The sequence below is a fragment of the Trichechus manatus genome, unplaced genomic scaffold, assembly GCF_000243295.1.
Source record: "Trichechus manatus latirostris isolate Lorelei unplaced genomic scaffold, TriManLat1.0 scaffold00021, whole genome shotgun sequence".
In the NCBI taxonomy this organism is placed as follows: Eukaryota; Metazoa; Chordata; class Mammalia; order Sirenia; family Trichechidae; genus Trichechus; species Trichechus manatus.
The window spans coordinates 1,362,064-1,383,006 of NW_004443957.1; the positions used below are offsets into that span (position 1 = coordinate 1,362,064).

Sequence of the window (20,943 nt, forward strand, 5' to 3'; positions counted from 1 at the left end):
TGTTATCCAAAATTTGTTATGATCCATACAGTTGAATGCCTTTGCATAGTCGATAAAACACAGGTAAATATCTTTCTGGTATTCTCTGCTTTCAGCCAAGATTCGTATGACAACAGCAAAGATCTCTCTCCTTCCATCTTCTCTTCTGAATCCAGCTTATACAGTAGCCATTAGATGGCGATATTTCCTAGTAGGTATCTTAAAACCAGACTAATAAATTTCCTCCACAATTCAAGTATTAGAAATTTAAATTTTCCTTCTTAAAAATATAACTTTATTAAAATAATATCATATTTATATCAGTGTCAAAATACATGAGTTATCAAATGTTAACTAAAGAAAATCTATGAGCACAACCAAATACCTACCCACTTGATTAATCACTCTTAGGCTGGCTCTAGAATCTTAAACATACGTAGAACAGCCACCTGTTTTCTTGGAGTCTTCTCAGTTAACATCGCCACTATCCCTGTCATGGTTCTGCAATGCTTTTCCAACACTGATGACAGCCTAGGGTTTTCAAGACTTCATTCACACCATAACTTTCCCAGGACTCAGGCCATCCTAGTTGGATGCCGATCAGTCACAGCATGAAGTAGTCATCCTATTTGTCCTCCACAGGCTTTCCACACCCTCAAGGTCTCTTTTACTGAAATATACTATTCTCAAGTCACCCGCAGGCCCAAGTATTTCATTCTCTTTCTCTTGAAAAACAAAACTAAAGAAATTCTGGACATTGTGATGTGTTCACATTTATTTTATTAGTAACTTTTCCAATCAATGGGTTTAAAAGTTTACCAGCTAACGCATCAAATTTAGCAAGAATTCACTCTTACCCCTCTCCTTATCTCAACCACTGTCTGCTTTTTCACAATCTCTTCTCCACCTCAGCCTTGTCACTCTTCAGCATAATCTCAGCCTAGGTTCCTTTATTGACTAAATTTGCCTCCCCAATATGCAAAATTCTTCTATTCTTTACAAATAAATCACACCCAATCTGCTTCCACAGAAAAAGTAACATACATTTTCCTTCATAGCAATTATTGTACAATGTAAATATTTGGTTTATTTATTTATCTTACTTTCCCTTCTTGCTCTAGTAAGCTGCCTGACAGGTTCAAAACTGTATCTCTAGCATCTAACAGTGGTATTCAATAAACGTGGATCTGCAAAAGTCAGCCAAACCTTTAAAAATAAAGTTGCATAAACATAAAAAAAAGTTCAAGTTATTCCATAAATGTTCCTATTTAAATGACCTGAGCTAAAAACAACAGGAAAAAAAAACTGTCAACAATATAGATTTTTCTGGAAAACAATTAAAATACCACTGCTTTTTTAAATTTTTCAAATAAGTGCATATCATGCCATATTATGATAAATATGATATATATACACATATGATAAATATGACATAAATTATCATCATTTGTTAACTTATCAAAGGTTCACTGAATGTACAATGTATAAAACATTGTGCTAAATATTAATAGAACATGTTCTGTACCCCAAGGGGACTTATATGTTAGAAGAGAAGGCAAAATATATTTGCAAAATGCTATGAGACGGTATATATAAAATGTTATAAGAATCGTTATCAAGGTGCTACAGGAATTGAGAAGGAAACACTTCCACCAGCATTAATTAGACAAGTGTTCCTTGCACTGCTCCTTGAAGCACAAGCGGTATCTCCACAGGTAGAGATGGGGTTTCACTTGGGATGAGGGGCTGAAGGGAGCCAGGAGGATCCTTTGGCCTAGATCTTGCATTCATATATTTGGAGACACTCTCCTCACATACGTTTGTACATGCATTAGATTTGGGTCTGTGTATATATTAGGTGTAAATATCTCAAACATATGAAACTTTGTAAACCAGTTGGGGAATTTTCATTTTTAATACACCAAGAGCGTATTGTAAGTGGAAATGGCCTGGCCTCCTTAGCTCTCTAAAGGCTCTGATAAGGGCAACAGCATGACAAGGAAAAGAGTGTAACCAAAGGAAGAGAGATATGAGAACAGACAGAAGAGCAGAGAGTTTAGTCTTTGGAGCTCACAGGATAAAGTTAGAAGCCAAGTAAGAAACAGGCCTGCAGACAAAGGCTGGTGCCAGATCAAGGACCTTAACCTTTGGGCAATGAGGATCCACCTCAGTAACAAAAGAATGGGAGTGGGCTTTACAATGCAATGTTAAAATCACATATAACCCTAAAGATAAATAATAGAAAATACATAAATGTGACAAAATCATAAAATTATGAAAAATTCAGTCTGTTGGACAAAGCTCACCAAACATCCTTAACATCATATTACAGTCATATCAAATTATCTATTCATTTAATGTCCACTATTCTAAATTAAGTATTCCCTGGTCATAACCACTTTGGATGCTCCTATTTAATTCTGCTGCTTAAACGTCAAAGGGAAGTCTACTTAAGACACCCTTCAAGTCATACCTGTGTATTAAATATTCAGAATGCAAACATATTTTCAATTACTGAAACTAAGGTAATTTGTTCTTCAAGCAAAAATAAATGTCAGAAGTTGACAGTCTGCCTTAGGCTGAAAAATCTAAAAAGAATAGAATTTACACAACAATATGGTGGCATCAGACCATCAGTAGCAGCGGAGGGGGCGGGCGCCTTGGGCAAGAGCGATGTCCTCACATTTCTAACCTTGATCTTCACGATAATGATTCTCAAAATCTAACATGCATTTCTCACCTTGATCCTTGTGGCAGTGATTCTCAAACTCTAATATGCATTTCTCACCTTGATCCTTGTGGTAATGATTCTCAAACTCTAATATGCACACAAATCATCTGGGGATCTAGTTTTAAAATGTAGATTCTGACACAGGAGGAGTAGGGTGGGACAACCAATGCTGCCGGTCTAAGAATCGTGTTTTGAGTAACCAGACATTATATGACAGAAGCACAAAATCTCAGAAATAGAAGGGACACTACAAGTTCCCTGCCAGTTCTTAACCTGGAGTCTACAGAACTGTATTTTCAATATTTTTGGCTCCTTTTGTAATCCTATGTACTTATTTTATGCATTTTAAAATACCGTTATGACGAATTTTATCAGAATGCCGAAAAAGTCCATGGCACAAAAATTGTTAATCTCTGAATTCAATGTTATCTGATGCATTCATTCACTCATTTACTTAGCTCTTAGTAAGTGTCAGATGCCTGGGCCCTGGTGACCCAACATTCTAGATAAATTATCATTCAGGGACAGGAAACACCAGCAAACAAGTCCTATCACCCCTCTGGGCTTCAGACTGTAATTCTGAAAACAAAATTGAGGATGCTCTTTTCAAATGTAATATTCTATGATCCCATCACCGAGCTACAGAAAGAATAAAGGTTCAAGATAAATTAATACAAAATTAATTAGTTGATAGATAAAACTGTTTAAAAATATTTATGATTACTGTCTTTTAACTTATCGATATTTGTATGCAACTTGAGGCAATTCAGCAACTTACGATGTAATTAAAGCATCTCTTTATTTCTTGTAAGAAATTCAGAGGTGGGTAGGAGAGAGGTATGGTAAATTTGTTTAAACCCTAGAATAGCTTTTGTTTTGTTTTTTTTAAAGCATTTTCCCACATTGTTTAGACTGGAGGGTTCTGCTCTTCCTAACTTATTTTCAATCAGTTGTTAGTTTAGCAATGTTTTCACGGATCTTAAATATCCCATCTGTTTCTGAATATTCGATCAATATAGAGAAACAGTGAAGCGATCAATAAAAATTACTCAATCAGTGGTTCTAATGGAAACAATCTAATTCATGGATTGAAAACTTTTGTGCATAGTGAGGTGGTTTTACATCTTTTTAACACACATAAAAATTGTTTTGTATGTTTTATCTTTTTTATTTAGTTTGAAACAGATTTACAGTAAGTAAATCTACATACTTGACCATGTTTTCTCTATTATAAATCGTGTATTTCCCTTATACTTAAGTAGCTTTGATAAAGCTTTCTTTAAAAGAAAAAAAATTAGTTCTAAGAGAGGAAAAGGAATGTCTTTCCATTTAGATATTCCTGAAAAAGAGGATGAAAATATTCTTTCATATTAGAATATAAAACAGAAAGATGAGAAAAGGCATTATTTAGATGAGTAGTTTTGAATATTGTTAGAGAAGAGATGCTTTATTCCCAGGAAAACGTGCACAGACGTCCAGTATATGAAGCAGACAAGAGTGGAGCTACCCAACAGGGAGCCTGGGGACAAAGATGCTTTGGTGAAGACCACAGCACCCTCTCTCTTCCATCCATGAGGCACCTCCACAAAGGATAAGGTGAAAACCAATCGTTTAAACCAGTTTTAATTAATTTACCATTCCAATAGTTGTTAGCTTTATTAGTGTACCAAACACACGACTAGATTGTTTAACCTTACCTTAATCATCATTATTAGTGAAGGAAAACACAGATCAAAGGTCTATAGGAATCACTGACTAAAACACTGCAAAATCAATGACTGGAAATGCTCAGGATTTTTTTTAGTAATTAGAAAGTTAACTTTTTAAGTCAAATTTCTTAAGTTATTTATTTTAAACCAGATCAGCTTCTTCTCAAAACACGAACCTTGCTTTCGCATAACAGACCTTTATTTAAAAACAGAGCTTTCTCTTCTTCAGGTTAAAGATCTGCAGCTTCTTTAATCATCCTTAATTGGCACATATCTCACAGGTAAAGAATGTTAACTTTTATCAGCTATTCACAGAATTAGAGACTTGCTTGGATTAATGCATTCAGTTCTCACCACAACCCTGTGAGTTCAGTTCTTTATTATCCCCAGACTGCAGATAAAGACACTGAGGGTTTGCAGAGGTTATGTGGTTAGCCCAGGTTCAGACCTAGGAAATGGTGGCCTGGGCATCATAGAGCCTAAACTTTTAACCACTGAACTATGGGGTGCAAACCGCTACCTATGTCTATGAAACAGAATAAAATAGCTCCATACAAATAGCAAATCTAGCCTTATTAGCGTCACACTCTTATCTGTTGATCTCACTCAGAGAACAGCTGTACTAATAAGCAAATACAAAAACAGCTCATTCTTAGTTATTCAGGGATTAATTATTAATTATGGATTATTCCAACAGCTTCGGTCTATTCCCAAGTCCTTTCACTACTTCAGTTCTTGCCCTTTCACGATTCTGTAGACCCTTCTCACTAAATCCACTATACAGGCCTTTGAATCCATCAACACCGCATCCTATCTACTTACTACTAATTAACCACAGTGGAAATAGGCAAAACTTAACCAGCCCTATACCTATAAATTGCAGGAGCTCTGGTGACCCAGTGGTTAAGAGCTTGGCTGCTAAACAAGAATCCACCAACCACTCCTTGGATATCCTACAGGGCAGTTCTACTCTGTCCTATAGGGTCACTATGAGTCGTAACTGACTTGACAGCAACAGGTTTTGGTTTAATATCTATAAATTAGGAGCCCTGGTGGTGAAGTGGTTAAGAGCTCGGCTGCTAACCAAAAGGTTGGCAGACTGAAACCACCAGCCACTCCTTGGTAACCCCATGGGGCAGCTCTACTCTGTCCTATAGCTATGAGTCGCAATTGACTTGATGGCAATTTTTTTTGTTTTTTTGTTTTCAATTTATAAAGCAGCCCTGGTGACGCAGTGGCTAAGCATTTGGCTGCTGACTGAAAGGTGGCGGTTTGAACCCACCAGCAGGCTCCACAAGGAAGATGTGGCAGTCTACTTCTGTAAAGATCACAGCATTGGAAACCCTGTGGGACAGTTCTACTCTGTCCTATAGGGTTGCTATGAGTCAGAATCAACTCCATGACAACAGGATAGCTACAGGTAAGGAGCCTAGGTGGTGTAGTGGTTAAAGCACTTGGCCACTAACCAAAAGGTTGGCAGCTCGAACCCACCAGCAGGCTCCACAGGAGAAAGATGTGGCAGTCTGCTCCTGTAAAGATTACAGCCTTGGAAACCCTATGGGGCAGTTCTACTCTGTCCTATAGGGTCACTATGAATCCGAATCAACTTGATGGTAACTTTTTTTTTTTTTTTTTAATACCTATAGGTAAGAGAGCCCTCTGGCTCAATGGTTAAGCGCTTGGCTGCTAACCAAAAGGTCAGCAGTTCAAACCCACCTGTTGCTCAGGGGAAGAAAAGACCTGGCGATCTGCTCCTATAAAGATTACAGCCTAAGAAACCTTACAATTCTACTCTGTCACATTGCGTCAATATAAGTCAGAATCGACTCGATGGCACACAACAACATACCTATAGTTACTCCCTTCCACATCTCTAACCTATACTGTAACAGACCTATTTACTGTCTTATAATTTTCTCATAGTTCTATGTATTTTCGGCTTGTTTTCCAAACCAATTCTTTGAGGGCAGAAATAATGTGTAACAAACCCTGGTATTTCCTGTAGTTTCTACTATATGCTAGGTCCATAGAGAAACAACAAAAGCACCAACTTCATTACCAAATGAGGGGGAAATTTAAATGGTCTCATTGGCCACTGTTTTGTAGCTCTATTTAAAAGGTTTCCAGGAAAAGGATCTTTAATAAATTGGCTAAAATATAGTTTTAAAATTATTAATGAATTTTTATTAATCATAAAATTTATTTCTTTCCAAAGGTAATAAAAAGAGAACCTGATGTATTATTATTATTGCTATTGTTTGTAGTAAAAAAAACTAGTTGCCATTGAATTGATTTTGACTCAAGGCAACTCCATGTGTATCGGAGTAGAACTGCGCTCCGTAGGGTTTTCAATGGCTGAATTTTGGAAGTAGATAGCCAGGCCTTTCTTCTGAGGTGTCTCTGGGTATTTTTTAACCACCAACCTTTCAATTAGTAGTCCAGCACTTAACTGTTTGTACCACCCAGGGACTCCTATTATTTGTATAGTGTTTTTTACTTCAAAGTATATTCAGATTATCTCATTGCTTCCTCACAATAACCTGGGAGTTAAGTATTATCATTAGCATCATCCCCATTTTGTAAATGAGAAAGCCAGAGTTCAGCGAATTATGTGACTTGCTCAGGTAGCTAGTGGCAGAATTGATGTTAGAGGCCAGAGCCTCTGTGAGGTTCTAGTTTTACACGCCTCCAGCACACAATGATGTCATCCTATCAAATAAACTCCACTGTATCGTGAAACACACAAGTTGTACAACAAAAGAAATGCATACTTATGCCAAAATCAAAATAAATATGTGTAGAATTAATATATTGAAAAATGTGCATGAATAATTTCTACTGCTCTTGGTTTCCAAGCACAATTACAACTCAGAATACACATCTCCTGATCAAAATATATCACCTTAACATACTCAGCACAGACCCAGCAAGGGCTTAATAAATGCTTATTGGACAAGCTGACACATACAGTCATACACATGTGTCCTAAAAATGTGCCCAGTGCCTGTTCCCACCTACATTAGTTGATAAACAAGAGTAGAGAGGCTCACCAGGCCTCCCACTGCTATGCAACGTTAGACATTTCAACTAATTTAATAGCTCCCCTCAGTCAAGTGAGCAGTGTTCACCATTTCGCTGTCTTCATCATTACTTCTTCACCCAAACAAAGTGAACAAACCCACTCTTCCTAGAAATGTTTCCAAATGGGAACTAAATGTGTTGGTACACAAAAACTGACTTAAAACACCTTCCAATTCCACTCTATTTCCATGTTTCTAGAGAAAAGGGGTACTAATCACTTTTCTAATTCTAAATTAATCAGTTATAAATAATATTTTGATGTATGGCAACAGTAATACAATTTTTATAATCCAGTGTGTGCCACAATGCTCTATTTCTGACTTTTGTTTCACTCATCATCCACTATGATGTGTGGGATTTTTTTTTTTAAATGGGGATAGTGATGTAAAGTTTATAATGCTCCCACTTTATATTTATTTACTTTTTTCAACGGTTTATCAAAATATATTTTGCACTGACACCCTTCTTACTTCACTGATTTCAATATTCTGCAAACTTTTGTATATGATTAGTCTTCTGCAATAATACAATTTACTGAATAAATAAAATTAAATAGATATGTGCCACCAAAACAAACAAAGATTCAATAATTAAACATAAGCTTCTTTATTTCGTTCTCCATCCCCAAGCCCTACCCTTTGAAATATGCAATGTCGACGACCAGAGCAAACTCTATTTTGTTGATTTCTCCATTCTTAACATGCAAGTATTTCTCACATAATAATTTGCTTTCATAAATATCAGAATCGGTAATCACAGCTTCATAATATTTCCTTTTCATTGGGCACAAAATAAAAACAATGGAATTTTGAATTCTTGATTCGACTGCATTTACATATGATTAATAAAATAATCTAAGCGCAGGCACTATCAATGTCACAAAAATGCACATGAAGGTCACGAGGACAGCCTGCCGAAATGAACCTGGTAAGCAACACTTCCACACATGTCACATTATTCTCCTACCTAGGGAGTTATTTATAATCCTTCAAATAGAGATCCTAGACAATTTGCAATCTAAACTGTAAAGAGACAATTTCATTGACCTGCCATTTAACATATCACAAAGCACAAATCCTAATTTTCGTACTTACCAAGTACCTTTCAGAGGACACACTAACTAAGATAAGGTCATCTCCCACTCGGACTTTCTCTCCTTCTGATCGCTGCTTAGAGGCAGGGTGTATCGTCCACCAACAAGCCTCACCTGCAGAATGATTGAAAAATAAAACACAGAGAAGTATCTCTAATCTATTTTCTTTGTCAGTGACTCCAGAATAAAAGGGGGAAATGAAACAAGGCTTCAAAATCAGTTTCCTTAAGACCACACTCTTCCATGCACACGAACTTCAGAAATGCAATTAATCTCTTAGACCATGAAAATCAAAAAAAATTAAGCCAAATTAGCTTAGGATAAGGCATGATGAAATGCAAAGATTCTTCTCATAGAAACTACTTGTGACATTTTGAGAACTTTGGTATCTTTCCCCACCCACTAAGCACTGCTTAAAACAGGATATTTATGCTAACATAAGACCAAATTCACTAGTCAATACCAATCTGATTACATTCTTTATACAATCACATTGTTCACGTTGCTTTCTGTAATAACATCTAGTATTTTTGCGACTTGATTTTCACAAGAACTTGAGGTTTTGTAATGCTACAATTTCATTATAATGATAAAAAAAACTCTCAGTACTTTTTGGGATGCTGATTCAAAAAAGATATACAACATGCTGTCATCTAAACTTTTAACTAAGCAGTCCCTTATGTAAAATGAAAAAAAAGTAAAATTCAAAGTCTTCAGAGCATTGACAGTAAGAACATAAGTAAGGACCATTTTCTCCTATTTACATCCTCTGAAAGGATAAATGTGTTAATATATACATTTTTGCTTAAAAAATATGTAAATACATGTCTGTGTGGGCAGTTAAGTGGCAAAATGCCATGCAGGCAGAGAGATGAAGGAGATTTTCATTTTCAACTGTTTCATTTGAATGTTGACATTGAATATGTTACATTTTTGGATTTAAAAATATTTGCAGATGAAGAATAACAAAAGAGTTAAGCAGTAATACTTTCCAAATTAATCAGTGCAAATGAGTATGGATAACACTCAGCGTATCATTAGTACATACTGATTTTCTATCCAAACCTGTAAAAAGAATATGGTTAAAGGCTAGTTTTAACATCCAACTAATTACATGGGAATGACCAACAGAGACAATATACACTTTCTCCTTCTGCAAGAAACCTTCCTTAGAAAGTCATTCATTTTTTTCCTGACTCCATCTGAAGAATGTTCATCTAAAGTATCTCCTATCACGTCTCATGACTTGTTGCAACCAATTCTTGCAGGGCCGTCTCTGAATACAGCGCCAATACCTCCACAGGGGCTCACCTGTTGTGTCTTCTTGCAAGCCAACATCAAAGGCCAGTTTATCAGTTGAAGACCGGGAGGTGGATAGACAGCATAGATACTAAAAAACAGAGTAAGCAGTTGTCATTAAAAGTTTATAGTCATACTGTCTTGTTCTGCACATAATTTAGTATTCATCTATCTCTGCTGTATCAGTCTTTTCCTTCAAAGCCAAGGCCTAGATTTCTAAGTGTCTGTAAGGCAGAACAGCACTTACACAGCATTCATCAGGAGCGACGTTCTAAAGGAGATGTGGTCTTTTTCCTCTCATCAAAGACTAAAGCACTGTGCTCTGTCAGTAAAAGAAGTGTGGCTGGGATGTGTTTGCACATCTCTAACTTCATGTGATATTCATGATCATAAGTAAACTCACAACCTGATGTGACAGAAATCTTCCTCCCAAACAAAAATTGGAAAACTATTCACTTGTATCTCCTAGTTTTGCTTTCATCCAAAAAAATTTAATGGCTGGAAATCCAACCAGAACTGACTTTGGTGTGTGGCACGTCACCCTACAGTGAGATTTGTCGTGTGCGCGTATACGTACGCTCTAACAGAAACCACACTCTCACAACACCATCCTCTCCTTGTTTTCTTTTCCCCTTAGATTTTCCTAACTACATTCTTCGACATAAAGTTTAGAATCATTTTCAGGCCAAGTCCTCTACCCTCACCCCAACCTCAAAAACCTTGTTAAGGGTTATAAGAATGGGGACACAAAAATGAACGAGGTATGAGGTCAAAGTACACCACGGAATGGGAGCCCTACTCAGAGTCCTCAGAGACAATATTGGGGATTGAAAAAGTCCAGACTCCCTGCAACACTGAACAACTAAGACAAAGGCTAGATAATTCCGACTGTGGAGCAGGGCTCATCCAGCTACGTAGGTGTGCGTAAGCGTGAGAAGGCAGGGGACGGCAGATCTGAGGACAGATATGTTTGCAACTTCAGTGGAAGACACTTCAATGGGAATATGAAATAAAACTGACCTGGAGAACCCTGTCTCTTGACTGCAAAGCACTGGCTTGCTCAGTTATGGGGAAGGGACTTAGATGGTCCCCAGGTATGTCTTTAGCCAGTGAGGAGTGTGAATCTGACAGGCAGCCCACGAGGGTCCCTGACGGTTGCAGATTTTAGATTTAAACTCTATTAAACATCTGCCTTTATTTGAGAAAAAGTGCCAGCTTTATAATAAATACTCAGACTTCACAGGCAAAAAACATAAGGTGATCCCGACTTATTGAAGCCTTTTGTTATATTTCTCAATAATATTACAGTAGTAAGCAGTGTCATATTCACAATAACTCTGAGGTAGATTCTCATTATTCCACTAAATGTTAATGTAAATTCCACAGGGTAAGGACTTGGTCTCACTCAAACTGGAACGAACACCTAGAACAGTGGTGCTAAGTATACACAGCAGATGCTCAATACTATTTATTGAATGAATGGACAAATGTCCGAATGCAACTACATGCTTAGAGAGGTGCAATGAGGTATCCAAGGCTATTCAGCAAGTGGCGACGTGAAACTGAACCCAGATCTAACAACCAATTCAAAGATCTTAACCCCTCTGCTATGTATAGAGAGTAGTTTTCTTAAAACAGTTACTCCTTCACATTTTATTGCTCAAGTGATTTCATGTGGTTTATGTGCTTTGTTATTGAAATAGAAATTCTTTCTATGATGGTTTAGTGAGTGATTGTTATATACAAAAAAGCTAGTTTTATATATTTGTCTCATATCCAGCCCTTATGAAAGTATTTTACTTTATTTATTTCATGGGTTAGCATATTGGCGGAGACTTCCAGAACAATGTAGACAGCAACGGTGATAGAATGAATTCTTGTTTTTGTTTATTTTAATTAATTGTATCAAGAATGGGATCAATGTATCACAGTTAATTATGATGTTAGCTATTAATTTGACTTTGATATTCTTTATGATTGAGGAAATAATCACCAATGATTAGTGTAAGAGTCTTTATTAGGAATGGGTGATGAGTTTTATTAAAGACCCTTTTCAGCACCTGTTAAAATGATCACAATTTTTCTTATTTGACTTATATGATGTAGCACATTAATGGAAATGATATTAAGCCATCATTAAATCACACCTAAACTTTTCCTATACTGCTGAATTCCATTAAAGAGCCCTTTAAATCAGATTTTCACATCAATATTCACGATTGAGATCCACAACTATTTTTTTGGGATTTTGTTGAATACTAGTATTTATACTATGCTTAGTCTCCTGCTTTGAAACATGTTATATAATATAGGAATTATCTTTAAAAGTTTAATAGAACAATAAAGAATGAAAAATTATACCTCTGGACATTTGAATATCATGTAGCCACTAAAATTATATTGATGGAAAATTTAAATATCATGGAACAAATGCTTATGCTATGATAATATGTAAAAAAAAATCAGAATATAATTTTGGTTTTGTAAAAAGATCTCAATTATGTTAAAAAAAAATTAAGAAGACAGAAAAAATTTAAAACATTTGTAAAATTCCAAATAGGTTTTCTCTCATCAGTGTGATCATAAAGATTTGTGTTCTTTTATTTCTAAACTTAATAGAATGAATATCTATGGCTTTTATAATTTAAAAAAAAGCATTTAAAAGAATTGAATAAAACTTTTATAAATCTGTAGAAAGTAGAGAAGGAGAAAATTGTTCTTGTGAGGAGCCTGGTAGATAATTAGGTGAAAGAAGGAACTGATTCTAAAAAAGAAAACATCTAGTTAAGAAAAAAAAAAAAAAAGTTAGTTGCTAGAAATGACAGGGGAGCTCACAGGTAGATTTTATTTTATTTTTAATCTTATGTTTCAGTAAGGATGCATTAGCTCTCTAATGAAATGGCTAAAACAAAATTTAAAAAGTGTTTTTTTAATTCAACTCTCCTATCTCTCTTAAAACTAGTCTATCAAAAGGAAGATATTAAACTTAGGAATCACAGAATGGAAAGTCCTTAAAAGTCATCTAAGTTCACACTCATCTTACAAAGAAAACAAAACAGGCTACAAAGGGATTAAAGAACACATACACCCAAGCTTATTAACGCCATCACTGAAATGCTATTGCCAGCATTTCCTGAATAAGCATCACCAGTGATCAGCATGTTTACTCACCATGCCGCTATAGGAATGACGCAGCAATATGGCATGTCCGTAGAGGAGGGTTCGATGGCTACCTCCTTGAGCCGTCTGCACAGAGGGGAGAAAAGGGAGAGAAGAGAAAAACATAAAGTGTAAATTTAAGTGAATAACTGCTCCCTTGCTCTCCAGGAACTTTGTTCAGTAGGAAAGGATAAAGTTAAGAGCTATTGCAGACAAGCAAAGTGCTGTGGAAAGACTTAAACTGGGATAAAGCTATCAAAGAAACTACTTTAGGATTAGCATTCGATCTAGTTCTTGAAGACTGAACTTGATTTCAGTAAACAGGGGAGTCACTACCTGATTTCTCTCTTGCCATTTGGAGCCCTGGTGGCACAGTGGTTAAGGGCTTGGCTGCTAACCAAAAGGCTGGCAATTCAAATCCACCAGCCACTCTTTGGAAACCCTATGGGGGCAGTTTTACTCTGCAGCAACAACAACATCATTCATTCAGACACCCTACCCTGCCGATTCAACTGGTAAATATTTCTCGTGCTTTTTTCCTATTTTCTTTTCTCCTTAGCTCAAATGCTTAGTCTGTCTCACCTGGGTAAAAGCAATAGCTTCGTAGCTAGTCTTCTTGCCTCCTAGCTTTCTTCCACATCACCAGCAAGCTTCCATGACACTTAGAATATAATCCCACCCCTTACAAGAGCCTGTGAGGTCCTGCCTGATAAGACTCCTACCTTCCATTCCATCCACACTTCATGTCCTTCCCCCTTACTTCGCTCTAGCTACTTCTTTCAGTTCCAAGATGTGTCTCACACATAATTATTTCTCCAGCTGCAAAGACTCTTCTTAACTGCCTTATCATTTTCCACGTCTCAACTTCGATGTCACTCTCCAGAAAGGCATCTTCTGACCTCAAAATGAGGTTGAAAATCCCCTTCTATACCCTATTTTTTATCACAAACCCTGATGTGTCCTTCATAACACTTATCATCATTTGTAATTATTTATTTGTAGTTTACTTTATTGTCTGTCTTCCCCATGATACTGCGGACTCCATTGACAGAAACCATGGATACCTTGGTCACCGTTACATCCCAGATGCCTACCAAAATGCCTAGCACGTAGCAAGCACTAAATACATATTTGTTCAATGAATGAGTATTCCAAAAACACAAAATTGATCGTATCACCTCCTGGCTTCAAAATACATCCAACTGCTTATAGAATTGAGTCCACACTCTTATATGAAATAGAGAAGTGCTTCCCAAATGTTAGCCTGCCTAAGACTCACCTGGAGAAACAACATAGATTCCTGGGCCTTGATAATCTGATACAGTAGGTCAGAGAATTCTCATTTCAAAAATCTCCCAGGTGATGCTGATACTAGTTTAGAGACCACATGTAGAGTAGTATCAGCATAAGGGCCATTTAGTCTCAAACCTTTCTAGCCTCATCCACCATGACTCTATGTTCCAAACACTTTCACTTCTTTGAATATGCTTGCTGCTTTCATGCTGCCCTGTCTTGAATTATAACCTTCCCTCCATCTTTAGTCTTTTCGGCCTTACAAATTATTTACGTTTTAAAACTCAGGTTAAGGGCTACCTCCTCCATGAAGCTTCTTCTGGCTCCCTGAAAGGTAGCTGCTCCCTCTGTGCTCCTCAGCTCGAGGTTTACACCGACACTTTACTCGACGTTACAACTGCCTTTCTCTCCTTGACCAGACTGTAAGCTTCTCAAGGACAGTGACCCTGTCCTGATTATCGTCTGACGCCGGCGTCTTAGCACAGTACCACTCCATAGTAAGCAACTCAATAAACACTTGTTGAACAACAAATGAATGGATGAGGGGGATCCGTTTCCGGCTGACTGAGAAGAGTCAAAGCATCATGACATGGAATCGCAAGGTGTTTAAGAAAGAGGAGGGGACTGTGGGATGGTGGTGTTGGGTTGCCCAGAGAAAGATAACAGGAACTATAAAATTAGATTAGGGTAAGATCATGGGAAGTACAGAATTTTACACGAAGGAGTTTACACTTCTCTCTTAGGAAAAGGAAGTCTAAGGATTTTAAGGATGAGAATGATAATATCGACCTATACTTTAATAAGTGCAGGAGAAAGTGCTTTAATTTTCAGTATTATTAAACTTTCTTTACTAAAAGCATATCTTCTCCCTATTATTCCATATAATATTTCTTAAATTACTTTATTTGTTATGCTTCAGAGACCTCAGAACCATTCTTACAAGAGATATTAAAAACTATTACGAAAAAGAAAAATTACTTTTTCACATACTGAAAGAAAAGGGGAAAACTTACTTTACAAAATTATATTCCTTCACAGAATGAGGCCCTCTCTAGGGTGTACTTGTATTTTCTATAATAAGATTGATTTATCGTGGGCAAGACAAATTTTATTTTCCTTGTTTGGTCTGGATTATTTTGATGGAAGCTCATCTTATCATACCAGATTTAAGTTCCACAGCTATAAAATCCAGGTGAACTTTAATAATACTTGACAGTCACACCACTCAAAACAGATTTTTTTTTTAAATAAAGGACAATGCCTTAGATTTAACCTAAAGGAGCTACGTGCTCCTTTTACTCTTATAGCTTTGCCTATACATCACACACACATACACACACACACCTATACATATAGTACATATAGGTATATTTGTATACATACACACATACCAAACCAAAACCAAACCAGTTGCCATCAAGTCAATTCCAACTCATGGCGACCCCATGTGTTACACAGTAGAACTGTGCTCCACAGGGTTTTCAAGGCTGTGACCTTTCGGAAGCAGATTGCCAGGACTTTCTTCTGAGGCACCTCTGAGTGGGTTTGAACCGCCAATCTTTTGTTTAGTAGTCAAGTGCTTAACCATTTATGCCACCCAGGGTGTATGTGTGTATCTGTCTCTCTCTCTAGCTCCCTATGTTTATATTTAAATATATGTGCGTATATATTTACATATATACATATACACACACATATATAATGTTCAGATTGGCTAAGCTAAGAGGAGATATTTTAGTGTCTTAATTTTCTTCCAGTTATAGATTTTAAGTGATTAGGCAATTATAGATTTTACGCTATAGATTTTCTCACTATTTAAATGTTAATTCATGCCACAGATTGAGTTTTAATAGGACTCTTGTAAAAGTCTGCAAATAAGTCATACTAAATCAATTTTCTTACTTCAAAGATCAAGTCATAGTGAATACTAAGTGAATACAATTTCTGTTGCATGGTCTGTAGTACTTTTCCTCTAACCTGTAATATTAAATGATAACTACTCTAATTGGTTCTGATTCAGAAAAAATAAAATGTGTAATTTCCACTCCTGGGCTGGGTGGATAACTTGTTCATTCAACAAACATTTATCAGAAGACTTGTGTGTGTGAGATGTATGCAAAGAAATATCTTGATTCTTTTCTGTGTCAATTTTCTTTTTAAACTTGACCTGATGTTTACTTTAATTTAGTTCAACAAATCTTTATGGACTCCCTCTGATGGAGGAAACTATCAGGACTTTATCAGGATAGTCATACCAGCTAGCCACTTCCAGGGTTATTCCTTTAGATTCCACAACATCCATCTTAGGTGGACTATAGGATTGCCCAAGAGCAATTTCAATAAAAAAGGGCTATCACAGCTTGCTGATACATCACCAAGAGTAGTAATTCAGTACTCTGGAACAAGAGGTCCATTTTTCCTCTAAAGCCCCCAAACCTAAAACTATAAGCACACTGAAACAACCACGTTAAGATCCAAGGATCCAGCCAGGACCAACTAAATGGGAGTCCATCAAGCCAACGGGGCAAGTCCGAGCGTGGCCTGTCTTTCAAGATAACACGTAGGAAAAATGACCTTAGTGTGTTTTCAGTGTACAAAGTAATTGCTCCTAGGGATCTAGAACACCCACAAAGTAAGTGCTTTCAATTGTACAAATTAAAGAAAATCAGGAAACTAAATTTTATATAACACAAATAAACTTTCAATTCACATTAATGCCATCTATACCTTAAATAGTCTTGCTAAGTCTCCAGTAAAGAATATTAGATAAAAGAAACACTTTCTCCTATTCATCGGGAAAATATTTATTGGTAGTCCACTGTGTGAGCCACAGAGCACCAAGTGCTGAGGATACTATGCAAAAGCTCCCGGTGTGTGTTTCTCTGCCTTGCAAACAGGGTTTTTCTCTGAAAACTGTAATTATTCATTCATTCAAGAAATATTTACTGAGTCCCATGTAATTTCCTTCAAAATATCTGCATACTAGTAGCAAAGGAAAAGGAGGTTTAAAAACTACACCTTAGTGTATTTCTGAACACCTCCAACTATAGGAAGGATGATCACGTCCTTTTAGTAAAAGTATTATCTGGACTTATATGTCCCTGCCGTAAATTCCCCAATGTGACGTAGGCCCTACCTGACCCTAGAAATGCAGCCTGTCTATGTATTGCTGCCCTCCTCCAACTGGCTGAGTCTATGGTGTAGTTGGTGAGCTGTCTCCATTCTTCTTCATGGACCTCAGCAGAACTAGAGCTGGAAGAATAGTCTTCCAGACTACTGTAGTGTCCAACAGATGACCAGGAGTCCCTGGGTCATGCAAATGGTCAATGCATTTAGCTGCTAACTGAAAGGCTGGAGGTTCAAGTCCACCCAAAGGTTCCTTGGAAGAAAGGCCTGGCAATCTACTTTTGAGAAATCAGCCATTGAAAACTCTATAGAGCACAGTGAAAGTCTGACACACATGAGATCACCAAGAGTTGGAGTTGACTCAACGGCAACTAGTTATTACAGATAACAGTGGTCTACATCAAGGAACTGTTTCTCTCTTATGAGAAAAAAAAGAACATCTCTGAACTCCTCACAAAACTGTTAAATATTTCTGGCATAGGAGAGCCAAGAGTGAATTTAATGAAAGGTAAAATTTCACTTTTCAAAAATATCAGTTTAAAAAGTTTTTTTTTTTTTTTTCCATTCTGTGGGTAGGTTTGGTTTCATTACTGCTCAGATGACCAACAGGGTTAATGTGAAACAGTTGTGTAAACAAACTCGTGAAATATAAGTGGATAAAAATAGCCCGGAGTACATTCTATTTACAAATTACTTTGGTATCAACTTAGTATTCTTAGGTAGTCCTATGCCTCTAGCTTTCCAGAATCTTGCCAAAAAATATCCAGTTAGGGAATGCACTTTGTAGATCCTTCTACATCAACATTTATTTAGAATATTATGCTGTCAGAAAGCATAATTTATTTGTTATTCTTCTCTGTGGCGAAAGAGACCAGTTGAGTCATTCTAGCTACATTTAAGGTATTACTTTTATAGCTTGGAGCCCTGGTGGCACAATGGTTGGCAGTTCAAATCCACCACTTTCTCCTTGGGAACACTATGGGGCAGTTCTACTCTGTCCTATAGGGTTGCTATGAGTGGGAATTGATTCAACAGCAACGGGTTTACCATCGCTTGTCATGTAGCAGGGACAGAAAGCCATCAGACATGACAGCAGAATAGTAATGACTAGCATAAACTAAGGAGGTAACACACATGATATTTACTAGCGCTGTTTTTTAAATACACCTTTGCAATATATATTTACTTCCTAACTAATATGTCTCTTGTATTACTGCTTAGTAAACGAATTTAATTTGCTAACTATATAAAATCTAAATATTTTCAGGCTTTGTTTTTCTAATCATCTTTTCAGTACAAAAATCCTATGGTAATCAAATGTAGGCCATTTCCCAGGGTCGCCGTGAGTCAGAATAGACTTGACGGCAACGGGTTTGGTTTGGTTTTTGGTATTATGCAAGAGAATTCTTTTTAATAAATCAGACTCAGTGGGAGAGCTTTTCTATATATCTCCTGCCTGCTATAAGATAACATGCCTTTTAGAAATAAAACAATGGAATCTGAAAAGTAAGCATATTGTTTTAAACCATACTGAACTACATCCCCAAAATTAAAAACGCTAAACAACAGAAAGAAATTATGTTAGAGAACTTTTATGGTGTTCAGATGTTTAAGTAGAGACACTTTTAAGTTGACCTTCAAATACTAATCGTAATATGTGGAAAATAGACAAATTAGTTGCTTCGAGGAGAAAAAGAGGAATATATCTGTAGGCTTTCCTGAGAATGACTTACTGAGAACGGGAGAAGCACATAATGAACAACAGCGGCACACTGGTTGCTCAGCCCCGCACTTCAGTCTTTCCTGTGCGTCCCTGGCAGCAGGAAACACTCAAGCAGTCCCGCCATCTTTGAGCAGTGAGTCACACAACAGGATCACAGGGCGATTATAATAATAAATGAGAAACGTGGCTTCATTGAAAAATTAATGTGCCAGACAAAGCTGGTTGAACATTGTCAAGACAGCCATTGGCACTGGATGGATTACTTGTGATGGTGTCTTGACCAAAAGTTTCTGGAGGGAACAGATCAGGCTTATGACAGTACTAATAACTGTTCAAACGAACAAATCAATTCGTTTGAGGAAGTACAGCCAGAACGCTCCTTAGAAGCAAGGATGGCGAGACTTCGTCTCACGTACTTTGGACATGTTATCAGGAGGGATCAGTCCCTGAAGAAGGACATCATGCCTGGTAAAGTAGAGGGTCAACAAAAAAGAGGAAGACCCTAAACGAGATGGACTGACACAGTGGCTGCAACAATGGGCTCAAGCGTAACAATGATTGTGAGAATAGCACAGGACCAGGCAGCGTTTCCTTCTATTGTACACAGGGTCACTATGAGCTGGAACCAACTCAATGGCACCTAACAACAACAACAATCACTGTTTGGAGTCCCTGAGGGAGCAAACGGTTAATGTGCTCGGCTGCTAACTGAAAGGCTGGAAGTTCCAGTCCACACAGAGGCACCACGAAAGAAAGGGCTGGTGATCTACTTCTGAAAAATCAGCCATTAAAAACTCTATGGAGCACAGTTCTACTCCGACACACATGGGGTCACCAAAAGATGGAACTGACTCTGCAGCAACTGGTTTAATCACTGTTCAGCCCAACGAAGAGAAATGGGTTCCCTCAACAAGAAAGTATCTGTCTGGTTCTGGGAGGTTAAACACTGTATTTCCAAGTCGGAATCCCAAAATAAATCATGATTGAAAGGTGAAAGCTGCCTGAAATTCAGCATCATTTTCCTTTTAAGTGGCTTAAATTACTATAATTTCATGCATATGCCTTCCCCTTAATCAAATTCTAACCTTTCCAGATCATCCAAACCAGGTATGAAAATAAACCATTGGCCTTCTGGCCTCACAGTTACAAGAAATCAGAGCCTAATTAAATTATTTGAGGCACGCCACCTGGTTTTAACTGATTTTACATAATCTTTCTGTTTTCATTATTTTTTAAAATATGAACCTGGTCTCATGAAAGAGCTTGAAACATGTGTTTCAGGAAACCATTCTCTTCATCCTTCAAGGGCATACGACATACGATGGGGGACAGGAATCAGGGGAAGTAATAAAATGAGTATAGTCAGTGCAGATTTAGCAAGAAAAACTGGATTTGTCCTAACCTAACTTCATTAGTTGTTAATCTTTGCAAGGAGAGAAAATAGTCATATCTTGCTGCTGCTTATAACGTTTTGCCAACCAGAGCCCTCATTTCAGGATATGTCTAATTTAGTGATTAATAATGTCCTATCTTCTCAATGTAATAATAATATTTCCTACTGAAAAATGATGGCTGGAGTTATTTGACATTTTGGAAGATGTTTTGTGTCCTTTGTTGAAAGATCGCTTCAAAAAGGTGCTCTGCTCTGCCATCCCATCCAAACTATCAAATTTTTACCATTTGTGACTAGGTCCAGTTTTTGGTGCTCCACAATGCACCTGGCTCAGTTTTGCAAAATATGAACAATAGA

At 37.1% G+C, this 20,943-nt stretch overlaps 1 protein-coding gene across 1 annotated transcript in view; it reads right to left on the bottom strand.

The window, feature by feature from the left end:
• Window positions 1–20,943, bottom strand: part of RYR2 (ryanodine receptor 2) — a 529,910-nt gene that overhangs the window by 425,037 nt on the left and 83,930 nt on the right. The window contains exons 6-8 of the mRNA XM_023728152.1: window positions 13,064–13,138; window positions 9,905–9,983; window positions 8,595–8,707 (exon numbers count right to left, since the gene is read on the bottom strand). Coding sequence (XP_023583920.1) covers window positions 8,595–8,707; window positions 9,905–9,983; window positions 13,064–13,138 — 267 coding nt within the window. The remainder of the gene's footprint in view (window positions 1–8,594; window positions 8,708–9,904; window positions 9,984–13,063; window positions 13,139–20,943) is intronic.